The 12,670-nt window shown below is 60.1% G+C and overlaps 2 protein-coding genes and 1 long non-coding RNA gene across 5 annotated transcripts; 1 reads left to right on the forward strand and 2 right to left on the reverse strand.

The window, feature by feature from the left end:
- Positions 1 to 537: 537 nt before the first annotated feature.
- On the reverse strand, positions 538 to 1,918 carry SVBP (small vasohibin binding protein). The gene is made up of 3 exons (XM_065037695.1): positions 1,774 to 1,918; positions 824 to 945; positions 538 to 744 (listed from the first exon to the last, which is right to left on the reverse strand). The coding sequence occupies exons 1-3, from the start codon at positions 1,856 to 1,858 to the stop codon at positions 658 to 660; spliced, it is 294 nt and encodes a 97-aa protein (XP_064893767.1). The 5' UTR covers positions 1,859 to 1,918; the 3' UTR covers positions 538 to 657.
- Positions 1,919 to 3,087: 1,169 nt separating this feature from the next.
- On the reverse strand, positions 3,088 to 11,038 carry TRIM62 (tripartite motif containing 62). 3 transcript variants are annotated; one of them, XM_065037678.1, is made up of 6 exons: positions 10,911 to 11,038; positions 6,678 to 7,104; positions 6,028 to 6,123; positions 5,311 to 5,567; positions 4,672 to 4,787; positions 3,088 to 3,819 (listed from the first exon to the last, which is right to left on the reverse strand). In XM_065037678.1, the coding sequence occupies exons 2-6, from the start codon at positions 7,083 to 7,085 to the stop codon at positions 3,269 to 3,271; spliced, it is 1,428 nt and encodes a 475-aa protein (XP_064893750.1). In that variant the 5' UTR covers positions 7,086 to 7,104; positions 10,911 to 11,038; the 3' UTR covers positions 3,088 to 3,268. The 3 variants fall into 3 exon arrangements, with proteins under 3 accessions (XP_064893750.1, XP_064893749.1, XP_064893748.1); XM_065037677.1 differs by lacking the exon at positions 10,911 to 11,038 and adding an exon at positions 8,255 to 8,453; XM_065037676.1 differs by lacking the exon at positions 10,911 to 11,038 and adding an exon at positions 7,842 to 8,026.
- Positions 8,396 to 9,582, forward strand: LOC135575954 (uncharacterized). The gene is made up of 2 exons (XR_010467452.1): positions 8,396 to 8,546; positions 9,225 to 9,582. It is a non-coding gene; the product is annotated as an uncharacterized LOC135575954 (long non-coding RNA).
- Positions 11,039 to 12,670: the final 1,632 nt, after the last annotated feature.

A 12,670-nucleotide genomic window follows, 5' to 3' on the forward strand; every position in this document is an offset into this window, starting at 1 on the left:
GGTTCACACCCCCAAAATCAAAGACCTCCCTTGATCGTGGGGGGGAATTCACCGATCAAACCTCCAGAGGGTCTTTTTGAAACCTGATTCGCCAGGAGCGTTTTGATTATTTATTATTTTAACTGTCACCATAAGGAAATTATCTCTCTGATGTGTTTTATTCGCCCCCCCCCGCCCACCAGTGTTTGTTCACGGGGTGCAGGAGGGAGCCGGGGGGGAACACGCGGGTTTGACGCCGCCGATCCGAACTCTCTGGAAAAGCGGCGGCTGGAAAGCGAAGGACGTGTGGGTGGAGGAAGGAAACGAAGGTCAACCCGAGAGAAACACCCGGGGGGTCCCCGGGGAAGCCCCCGCGGTGCCGAGCAGCTGCGAGAGCTGGACGTGGACCCCAAATCGTGGCGGCGGGGGAGCAGGACCCTTCCCCCGCCACGGACCAAACCAGGGGCCGAGGTCGCGCCGGTCACGCTGGCGCCCAACGGCCGCAGCTGCTCTGGCACCCGGCCCCGAACCGGCCCCGCCGAGGGACCACGAGAGACATGGAACTACCACAGCTTTTATTTTAGAAAAAACAACGACAAAAAGAGCGGTTATTTGGTAAATAAATAACAAAAGGGGTTAGAAAAGCGGCCGCGCAGAGGCGGGGGGGTATCACGATCCTCACTCGCCGGACGCCTGCATCTGCTTGCAGAAGGAGTCGAACTGCTGCTGCTCCAGCTCCGTCATCACGCGGTTCAGGGCGTAAATCTGGAAGGGGGGAGGGAAATAAAGGTGACGGGGGGCGGCAGGATTGGGCGCCGGGGTCCCCGTGTCGCCCCCCCCTCACCTCCGCCCGCTGTCGCTGCTTCAGCTCCTGCTGGGCCGATTTCTGCTTGGCTTTCTCCAGCCGCGCCGCCGGCTCCCGCGGCTTCGGGCGCTCCCTGCGCGCCCCCCCGCTGGGCTCCATGGCTGGGGGCGTGGGGAGGTCACCCTGCGGTCCCCTCATCTCCAACACCAGCCCCACGGCCCCCAGCCCCACGCACAGCCCCCCCCCCGGGCCTCCCCCTGGGGCTGCGGCTCTGCCCCTGCCACACTGCCCCCCCCCGACCCTGACACCCCCACAGCCAAACCGGGGAGCCACAGGGGACGCCCCAGACACCCTGAATCCCAAAAGTGCCCCCCACACAGCACAGGGACGCTATGCCCCACAGATCCCCCCCACGCCCCCCCGAGCCCCACAGCCTCCCCCAACCCACGGACACCCCGAGGCCCAAAAGTGCCCCCCACACACCTCTTAAGCCCCACAGGTGCCCCACACACCCCACAGTGACCCTGAACCCCACAGACACCCCCCACGCCCCCCTGAGCCCCACAGGAGCCCCTCACAGCCTCCCAGGTCCCCCCCAGACCTACACCCCCCCCGAGCCCCACAGGCCCCTCCCACAACCCACGGACACCCTGAACCCCACAAGTGCCCCCCACACCCCACAGGAAGCCTGAGCCCCATAGATTCCCCACACACCCTCCTCTGAGCCCCACAGCGCCCCCACCCAACCGACGGACAACCCAAGCCCCAAAAGTGCCCCCCACATCCCCTTTGAGCCCCACAGGTGCCCCCCAGACACCCCGAGCCCCACAGGCTCCTCCCCACAACCCCCCACATTCCTCAGCCCCCTCAGCTGCCCCATCTCTCCCCAAATCCCCCCGTCACCGGGCCCCCAGGGCCCCAGGGCCCCCAGCCCTCGACACCCCCTGTCCCGCCCCCCGGCCCCTCACTGTCCCCCCGCTCTCCGGTACCGGCGGGGCCGCGCTCGGGGCAAGATGGCGGCGGAGCCCCGCCCCCTGGGCGCGCGACCGCGCCCTCACCGCCGGTATTACGCATGCGCGGGAAGGCGCGCCCGCGCGACCCGGGCTGAGCCAGAGAGAAGGCGACGGGCGCGGAACAGCGCCCCCTGGTGGGCGGGAGGGGAACGCGGCACCCCCCGCGCTCCCATTATGATCCCAGTGCCCCCGTTTGTCCTCAGTGCCCCCAATTACCGGCAGCTTCCCCCCGCACCATCACACCTCCTATATGTCGCACTCCTTATATAGCCCACCCCTGTATATCACACTCCCTATAGATCATACCCCCTATATATTAACAGCACAGATCCTATACAGCCTGGTACATGCGCAGGACACTATAGCAGAGCCCTGCTCTCCATGTCGCATCCCCAGGACACTATAGCAGAGCCCTGCTCTCCATGTCGCATCCCCCCTATATACATATACCCCCTCATCCCAGCCCCTCCCCACAGGCAGTATTCCCTATATGGGAGCTGCTCCTATACGTTGGCAGTACCCTCTATATGGACCATTCCTTGTCCCCCTGGCGTCCCCAGGGCTGTGACACCACGGCGCAGCATGGATTGGCACGGTGCACGGTGGCACAGGGCACCACGGCACCATGCAGCACGTGCGGCGTGTACAGCACGGTGCAGTACGGCACAGCACAGTGCAGTATGGCATGGAATGGCACGGTATGGCACAGCATGGTGCAGTATGGCACGGCACAGTGCACCACAGCATGGTGCAGTACATACGGTGTGACGCACCACAGTGCACCGCAGCACGGGGCAGTATGTATGGGACAGCACATATGGCACAGCACAGTGCAGAACACATGGTGTGGCACATCATGGTGCAGCATGGCACGGTGCAGCACGTATGGCATGGTGCAGTGCATATAGCGTGGCACAGCACGTATGGCACGGCACAGTATGCGTGGTGTGGCACACCACAGCGCCATACAGCACAGTGCGGTACACAACAGTGCAGGACGGATAGTGTGGCACACCACGGTGCCATATGGCATGGCACAGCACGTATGGCTCATGAGGGCGCAGTATGTACGTCATGGCACACCACAGTGCCATATGGCATGGTGCAGTATGTCTGGCACAGCACAGTGCGGTACACATGGCACACAACGGTGCAGGACGTATGGTGTGGCGCAGCATGGTGCCATACAGCATGGCACAGCATGTATGGCACAAAAGGGTGCAGTATGCACAACACGGAGCTGCACGGCATGTCGCGGCGCAGCCCCCGGGGCTCTCACCACCCGGCCCCTTCTCTCCAAATCTTTTATTGCAGCAGCCCGGCCCCCCAAGCCCCCCTGGAAGCACAGCCCAGCGACGGTGAGGCCACAATGGCCGCATCCTGCCCCACACCGGGGCCAGTTCCTGCGGCAGGATCAGCCCAAACCTCCCCCAAAACACCGGTGGGGAGGGGGGGCCGCGCTGAAGCCCCGTCAGATGCGCACGGTGTTGATGCGCAGCGGCTGCACGTTCTTGCCGTTGGCGTGGCTCTGCCCGGGGCTGAAGTAGGAGCAGAGCTTGCCGGGGAAGCGCTCGCGGAAGGTGTAGAGCCAGGACATGTCGTCAGCGTTGTAGAAGATGAGGAGCCCCTTGTCGTAGTCCAGGAACACCCCCACCTTCTCCAGCTTGCCCTTGACATTGAGCCGCGTCCAGGGCTCGGTGCAGGCGCTGTACTGGTTGCCGTCGTGCATGACGATGCAGTAGAAGCCCCGGCTGGGCTGGATTTGGATGCTGCCCTTGCGGGTGACAGCTTCATGGGCCAAACCGATCATCCACTGGGTCTTCTCGGAAACCACCACCTCCCAGTAGTGCACCCCGCCGCCAAACGCCTGCGCTCCCAGCACCGACACCTCCACGTCGAAGCGTTTGGGGGAGTCCTGCAGTGGTTGGGGGTGCAGGTTGCCGTACGCCACGATGGTGCAGTCGTCGGAGAGGATCAGGCGGTGGTGGGCAGTGCCGGGGTCCAGCGTCAGGGCTGCTGGCACTGGGGAGGGAGCGGGGACACAGGGGGACACGAGGACAAGAAGGGACACAGGGGGACGTGAGGACAAGAAGGGACACAGGGGGACATGAGGACAAGAAGGGACACAGGGGGACACGGGGACAAGGGGGGACGAGTGTCAATGCAGGTCCCCAGACCTGGTGCAGGTGGCTCTGCCCCACCAGTTTGCAAAGCACCGCGGTGCTGAGGTCACTGGTGTGTCCCCACCCTTCACCAGTGATGTTCTTGCCTCCACCTCTGGCTGGTGCGTCCCTGTCCTTCACCAGTGTCAGCTAGCATGTCCCCATCCCTCTAACAGTAATGTCCCTGTCCCCATCCCTCACCAGTGATGTTTCTGTCCCCATGTCTCACTGAGGCTGTCCCTGTTCCCATCCCTCACCAGGGTGTCACCCATTCCTTGCTGGTGCGTCCCAACCCCTCAGAAGTGATGTCCCTGTCCCCATCTCTTGACGGTGCGTCCTCATCCCTCACTGGCATGTCCCCATCCCTCACCAGTGGTGTCCCTGTCCCCACCTTTGCCAGTGCATCCTTGTCCCTCAACATTGATGTCCCCACGCCTGCCCCTTGCTGGTGCATTCCGATCCCCCACCTGAATGTCCCTGTCCCTCACTGGTGCTGTCCCTGTCCCCATCCCTTGCTAGTGCATCCTCATCTCTTCCTGGGGACATCCCTGTCCCCATCTTTCACCGGTGACATCCCCATCCCTCAACAGTGCATCTGCATCACTCACCAGTGATGTCCCTGTCTCTATCCCTCGCCAGCATGTCCCCAGCTCCCCCTGGTGCTGTCCCCATCCCATCCCTCCCCAGGAACCCCCCATCCCCGCACCCTCACCGGGGTGGATGTCCTGGAACAGGGATTTCCAGATGGTGAACTGCAGCGGCCCCATGTACTTGGAGGTGGGGAAATCCTCGTAGGTCAGGTTGGTCTCATGGATCTTCCCCTTCAGCCTGAGAAGGAGATGATGGAGAAGGGGGGGACAATACGGGGGACCCCGGTGTCATAGAATTATTTTGTTTGGGAGAGACCCCCAAAATCAAGCCCAACCGTTACCCCAATCCCTGTCCCTGAGAACCTCATGTCCGTCTGTCCAGCCCTCCAGGGCTGGTGACTCCAGCACTGCCCTGGGCAGCCTGTTCCAATGCCCCACAGCCCTTTGGGCAAGAAATTGTTCCCACATCCAACCTCAACCTCCCCTGGCGCAACTTGAGGCCGTTTCCTCTGCTCCTGGCGCTTGTTCCTGGGGAGCAGAGCCCGACCCCCCTGGCTCCAAGCTCCTTTCAGGCAGTTCAGAGATCAGAAGGTCTCCCCTCAGCTCCTGTTCTCCAGCTGAACCCCCCAGGTCCCTCAGCTGCTCCATCACACTTGTGCTCCAGCCCCTCACCAGCTCCGTTCCCTTCTCTCCACTCGCTCCAGCACCTCAAGGCCTTTCTTGCCCAAAACTGACCCCGCCGTCCCCTCGTTGTCACCCACCTCTCGGAAAGGGATGCCACGCCGGCCAAGAAGATGTGTTTGTCGGCCTCGGCCAGGCGTTCCTGCAGGATCTGGCTGCCCTCCTGCACCTTACGCAGCTGCTGGCTGTAGCGCTGGATCTTCTGCTCGATGTCCGTCAGCGTCCGCGCCGTGTCGGCCTCCAGCTCCTCCAGCATGGCCTTCTGCCGCTCCCGCAGCAGCCGGTGCAGCCGCTCGAAAGCCTCCCCGATGGTCACCCGCAGGCTCTTGGCTGAGGACTTTTTGGAGTGCAGGTGGTTGTTAAGATTCCCCCAATCCTGCCCCAACCATTCCACAAATCCGTAATTCCCCCAATAAACCCCATTAACTAAAATTACTCTGAACACTCCAAGCACCCAAGGATGGATATTTGACCCAATATCCCTACAGAAAAGCTAAAAAAATCCCATTGCTGTTGGGGTGGAGAGAAAACGGAACCTTGCTGAAAGCTGAACCCCTGAGCAAGAGCAAGGAGATAAACATAAAATAAAAATTAACTAAAAAGATAGATAAAAGCAGCCCCAAAGGGAATAAAAGGCAGCGTGACAGGGAGATTCATCAACCTGCTAGTGGTTTTCAGGGTATCAAGGAAGGAGAAAATGGGGCAGAACCACAAAACTGTGGGGTTTGGGGTCTTTGAAGGTCCCAAAATCAGGCAAGTGAGGGTGCGGGACGGGGGTTTTTGGGGCACGCTTGTACCTTGGTCTCAGCCAGCTGCCGTTTGAGGAGCTGCAGGGCTTCAGTGTGGCCGCGCTCGCTCTCCTGCAGCCCCTGGAGCTGCTCCCTCAGCTCGCGCTGGAAAAAAAGACAGAAAATAGGCGATTTGGGGAAAAAAGGGATCCCAGCAGGTGGCTGTCCTGATAGACCCGGCTCATGGGGTGCGGGATCCTGGGAAAAGGGGTGCAGGGGGTGGCGGGGGCATGGTCAGCGTGCGGATCGACAGACAGACAGATGGGAAGACACCACAGGGCTGACCCTGATGGGGCCAGAAAAGGCACATGGACAGACAGACAGGAGCTGGCACTGAGAGGGGACAGAGGAGCTCAGAGGAGCAGCTCAGGGTAGGGATGATGCTCCAGGGACAGGGAGGGATGCAGGGAAGGAAGGGATGGATGGAGGGATGGACGGATGGACGGACAGAGGGATGGAAGGATGGATGGAGGTATGGAAGCATAGATGGAGGGATGGAAGGATAGAGGGATGGATGGAGGGCCAGAGGGAGGGATGGATGGATGGACGGATGGAAGATGGAGGGATGGATGGAGGGAGCGAGGAACGGATGGAGGGATGGAAGGATGGGTGAAAAGAGGGATGGAAGGATAGAGGGATGGATGGAGGGGAGCACACACCTGCAGCTCCTCAAAGGCATCATCCACGTTGGTGACCTGGTGCTGCTCATGCATGGCAGGCTCGTCGCAGAAGAAGCAGACGACGGCACGGTCGGTGAGGCAGAACAGCTTGACCTTCTCGTGGTCTTTGCAGGGGAAGGGGCTGCGCTGGGCGCCCAGGATGGCGTCCAGGGGGAAGGCGCTGTACCGCTCCACGATGTTGGCCAGTTTGAGGCTGGGGGCCAGCGTGGGCTCGGTGAAGGTTCGGCGACACTCAGGGCAGTCGCGGGTGCCCTGGGGCTCCTGGCGCACCCAGTGCTCAGTGATGCAACGGCGGCAGAAGTAATGCTCGCAGCCGAAGCTCACCGGGTCCTGGTAGATACTCAGGCAGATGGAGCAGAGCAGCTCGTCCTTCAGGCTGCAGGCCATGGCACGGGGCTGGGGGGGTCTGGAGGGGGGGAGATGGTAAAGGGGGGTCCTGGGGTGAGGGAATGGGGGCCCTGGGTGCTAATGATGGGGCTGGAGTGGGGGGAATTGGGGATCTGGATGCAATTGGGGGAATTGGGGGAGTTGTAATGAGAATTGGAGGGTCAGGCTGCAATGGGGGGGGAGAAAAGGAGGGGGGGATTGGGGCGGTTAGGCTGCAATGAGGGGTGCAATAGTAGGGAATTGGGGAGTCTGGATGCAATGGGGAGACTGGGGGGATTGTGATGGGGGAGGGACTATGGGGTCTGTATGCAATGGGGGACAGGGGAGTTGCAATGGGGGAAATTGAAGGGTCAGGCTGCAATGGGGGGGGTTCAATGGTGGGAAACTGAAGGGTCTGGATGTAATTGGGGGACTGAGGGGGTTGTAATGGGCAGGGATTGGGGGGTCTGGATGCACTGTGGAGGTGAAATGGTGGGGAATTGGGGGGTCTGGATGCAATGAGAGGACTGGGGGGGCTGTAATGGGAGAATTGAGGGGATTGGATACAATGGGGAGACTAGGGGTGAAGCTGATACGCGGGGACCCGTGGGGGACGGATGCAATGGGGCTGCAATCGGAGGGTCCAGGGATGAAGCTGCCGGGAGGCCGCACCGATGGGACCCAGGTTCGAGACCGCTCCCCGCTCCGCGCCCCGCCAAGGCCCAGGTTCGAGACCGGGCCCCGCCTGTCCCGGCCGCCGGTGCCCGCTGCCCTCACCCAGCCGCAGCGGTGCCGGTGCCGGTTCCCGGTGCCCGGGGAGGGGGGAGCGATCCCTCCGCCTCACAGCGCGCCCCGCCGCGACGGGCGGGGGGTGGCGGAGCAGGAGGGGGCGGGGCCGCGCGGCACTTCCTGCCCGCCCCCCCGTAGCCACAGTGGTACCACCCCCGCCCCATTGTCCCCCGCGCGGCGCGGCCCACCGGCGCGTACCACCGCCCGCCCGCTGGGGGGGGAGCTTAAAGGGGCCGCGCCGACGTTTAGAGGGGGAGGGCTTAAAGGGGCCGCGGCGACATTTTGGGGGGCCCTTAAAGGGGCCGCGACGTGACCGACCTCAGCTCCGCAGCCCCCCCTCCCGCGGCATCTCCACCCGTGTCCTGTTCGTCTGTCTGTCCCGCCAGCTGCCACTCACTCACCCAGCCTGCCCTGGGTCCGTTCTTCTGTCCGTCCATTCGTCCCTCAGGCCCCATCCAGCCATGTTCCCGTCTGTCCCTTATTCCATCCATTTGTCCATCTGTCCTTCCGTCCCTCTGTCCCACCCGTCCCTCCATCTGTCTGTCCTGCCACTCCTCCACTCACCCCTTTGTCTCTCTGTCTGTCCCTCTGTCCAACCCCAGCCTTCTGTGCCCACCAGTGTCACCCCCATCCCACCCCCACCCAGAGCAGCAGGGGACCCGTGGGGACAAGGGACAGGGGACACTGGCACAGGTAATGCTGAGAAAACACCCAGGTTTCCCCAAATTTTACCAAGTTGGCCAAAAATCACGTTGAGAGGAGTTTTGGGTGACGAGCTCCCACTGTCCCCTCCTTTGTCACCATGATGCTTGGCCATGGTGGGACCTATGGGGACTTTTGGGACCTGTGGGACATATGGGGTCCTATGGGGACCTTTGGCAGTACCGGTTGCCCCACAGCAACACTTTTCCGCCCCCCAAAAGTCCCTGGGGAGCCCTGGGGACCCATCCGGTCCCCTCTCAAGGGCCAAACAAACACGAGGATGGGTCGCCCCAACCCTGGGACACGATGGGGACAGCGGGCAGTGGCTGCATGGGGACGATGGAGGAGGAGCTGAGGGGGACATAATTCCCCGGGGGGGGTCAAGCTGCATATTTTGGAGGCGACGTGAATGGCTGGCCGGAAGCCAAAGGGAACAAACTCCTCGGTTTTCGCCCCAAACCGCCCCGCTCCAACTGCCAGTGCCCCCCTTTCCACCTCCCCCGCTGGGTGCTCCCCAAATCCCTTCCCCTTCTTCTGGGGAATAACCACCCGCTTGGTTCCTCTTCCCGTCAGGCCCAAAAAGCTTGGAAAAAGCCAAAAAAATAGATATATAAACATAAACCCACATGGGTTTGTTTTTTTTTCTTTCTGCTTGTTTTTCTGCATTAGGAATTCAGGTCTCGTCTCCCCGCTGGGACCCACCAGGGACCGAGGAGTGGCTGAAATTATCTCATCAAAGAGCCGGGAACGGGGCTGGTTCTACCAGAGGAAAGAAAAAAAAACCACCGTTTTTCACCCCAAAACCAGCCCGGCTCAGATTCAGGCCTGGAGGGTCCCAAAATGGCTTGTTAATGGTTTATTATTTAATTTATATCCCAAAATACCTGGGAATTTTGGGCTACGGGGAACATCGTCCCGCTGGACCGCGTGGCGGGCAGCTGGGATTGCCCATGAAGGGAAACTGTGTGTTTGGGCAAACAGGGAAATTAATCCCAGTTAATTAGTAAATTGGCTTCATTACCTCCCAGTAACCCCAGTGCGAGCTGGGGGGGCTCCACTGTTCCTTGATTCTCAATTTTTTTGGGGGTACACAGCCGCTTTTCAGCCCCGGCGTGCTGGAGAATGCCAAGATGGGGCAAGGATTTTGGCCGATCCGGCGATGTGCCCGTCGGGCAGGGAAAACCCGGCTGCTTCCCACGTGTGCCGCGTGTGCCGGCTGTGCCCACGGGACGCTGCCGGGGAGGGAGGCCCCTGAGCCACGGTGCTGGAATTTTCCCCCCACCGCCAGAGAAACCGGCGCTGCCGGCACCACGGGCACGCCAGGACGTGCTCGCTTGGCTCGCGGCGCGTGCGCCGCCATCCCGGCACGGCTTTTCGCCACGGCGGAGCACTGGGAGCGCACCTCGCCATTCCAAACCTCCTATTATGGCAGCCCACCTTCTTGCTGGGTTTTAAGCCTGGCCTAGCTAGGCTTGGCTTAAGAAGTCCCCTCCTGAGGGTGTCACAGGGATTTTAGCCAAACCCCCTGCACCCGTCCATGGAGAGTGCCGAGATGCACAAAGCCGCCCCACGCTGTTGCTTTTCATCTCCTAAGTGCTTTGCAAACATTAACTAATTAATCCTAATTAACTCATTACCTAATTAGAACTAAATGGCCCGCCCTTTCACAGGGAGAAGGGAAGCTCATGCACCCTTGTTTTTTCAATTCTCCCCCTGACCCAACACCCCCAAATCTCCGCTGGCTTTGCTCCAGCATTGGCGAGGACCTCGGCACCTCCCGATCGCTGTGATTCTGGGGTGAAAAACGTGTTTTATGGGTTTGTTGACCCCGAGAAGCCAGGAATGTGGATTTTCACCCATCTAGCCCAAGCAGCACCGGGAACACCAGCATCACCGATGGCCAGCACGGCCACTTGTCGTGGGGAAACCTCCTCTGGTGCAGACAGCGGGTGCTTTCACCAGCTTTTTACAGAAAACAAGGGATTTTGTGTGAAAGAAAGGAGCACGAGGCGGGGGATGGAAGAGTTTTGAAGAGGCATTTCCTGAAGGAATTCCTTCCCGCTGTCCCCAAGACACAGACGAAGGCTTTGGGGACACCAAAAGAGCCAGAGAGGAGCCCCGTGTTACCCTTTGTGGACCAGGTTTTCCCACAGGGACACCCCGGGTGGCCCCACACAAACATCTCCCCTTCCCCACCCAGGCACCCGCTGCGGTTTTACCAAGCGCCGGCAGTGCCGGACAGATCCGGCTTGACGGTGACACCGCGATGGGACGGGGCCATCGTCCCCGGGGCGGTGTGCAGGTGTAGCGGCTCCACTGAAAACCCTGCGGCGCTGATTTGCGGCTGCGATTTACCTCCGCTCCCGCCTTTCTCTCCTCTTAATCGCGGTCGGATCTATCCCGGGGGCAAAACCAGCCTTGGAACCGTATTTTTTTCGGAAGCCGAGAGCTTATTTCCTCCATTTTGCAACCTGGGATGGAGACGGGCAGGGTTTTATTATTCTTATTTATTTTTTTTTTATCTCTGCATACCAACCACCTCCCCAGGAAAGGGGCCCCTTTCCCACACCCAAGATTAAATCCACCCAACATAGGGTCAGAAAAAAGCCCTGAGTGTTGCTTATCTCGGCCAGTCTCAACACGGACGGTCCCAGGAAATGTTCACCCACCCTTGATGGACCCCAAAGCTCAGGGGTGATCCATACTGTGTCCTCCCACCGCAGATTTGGTGTCAGACACCCCCCGCAAAAGTCAAGAATCACCTAAAATGGTGCAGAGGTTTAAAGCCACCGGTTTCATAATCACGACAAAAAAAAATCCCAGCAGCCGAAAGCCCCGGTGCTGCGGGAGGAAGCGAAAGCACCATGAAAGTAAACCCAGCGAGGGGGAACTTGGTGGCATCAAGGATGGATATCGGTGGTTAAGGGACATCAGGGAAGCTCTGAGATGTTCCGGTCCCTCCTGTGTCCTGTTTTGGGGTAACACCAGCACCGAGCGCAACTGCTAGGTGTCAGCAGCTGAAAATCAGATTAAAAGGGGTTTTTTGAGCTGCTGGCTCCAGTTCTTGGTTGAGTCATGGATAATTAATGGATCTGGGGACCTTCCAAGGCAGGGAAATGTTGGGCAATGGGGAGGTCCAAGACCAGTGGTGCTAAAGAAGTGGTGGGGATGTGAGTAGGGGACACGGCCAGACCTGAGAGGGCACTGGGGAAGTGACAGCACTTGTTCCTCGGTGCCATCACCTTGACCAGGACTTTCCCTGGGGTCTTCAGGCCCAGGGCAAGTGCAGATGGACCCCACACTTTGGTGAAGGCCCCTGGAAGCTCACCCCATCCCCATCCCACCCTATCCCATCTCCATCCTCCCCCTTCCCAAATCCCATCCCACCCCATCCCATCCCATCCCACTCCATGCCATCCATCCCATCCCATCTATCCCATCCATCCCCATCCCCATCCCATCCATCCCCACCCCATCCCATCCCTTCCCATCCATCCCATCCCATCCCATCCCATCCCATCCCATCCCATCCCATCCCATCCCATCCATCCCCATCCCATCCCATCCCATCCCATCCATCCCCATCCCATCCCATCCCATCCCATCCCATCCCATCCCATCCCACCCCACCCCATCCCTGCTCCTCACCACTCAGGCGCATCGTTTGGGTTTGCTAATTACAGTTCCATCCACCCAGGGCATCCCTCTCCTCTCCATCACCCTCCATGATGCAGTGTTTTGAGAAAGCATAACAAAAAATCCCCAATTTTTGAGTTTTAAAATTATTTTTAGTTTGGAAACTCAGAAGCAGCATCATCCCCTGGACCTTGTGGAAGAAGAAGGAGAAGCGGGTGGGTTTTGCCCCCACTTTCGCTTCCCTTATGGACCGTATCTGCTGATTTGGGGCATGGGGGGACATATGGATAAAATTACGAGAAAAAATTGTAAATATATATATATATTTTAAATGGATGCTCCCTGAAAGAGATGTGGGGAGGATAAAACAAATGGGGAGGCATGGGGAGGCCCCATGGGGGGGTCTGCAGAGGGGATGGGGGAACCTGAGATGGGGGGAGACCCTGAGAGGGGTTGGGGAGCCCCCAGGGAAATGGGGT

Source organism: Columba livia, chromosome 21 (assembly GCF_036013475.1).
Source record: "Columba livia isolate bColLiv1 breed racing homer chromosome 21, bColLiv1.pat.W.v2, whole genome shotgun sequence".
NCBI lineage: Eukaryota > Metazoa > Chordata > Aves > Columbiformes > Columbidae > Columba > Columba livia.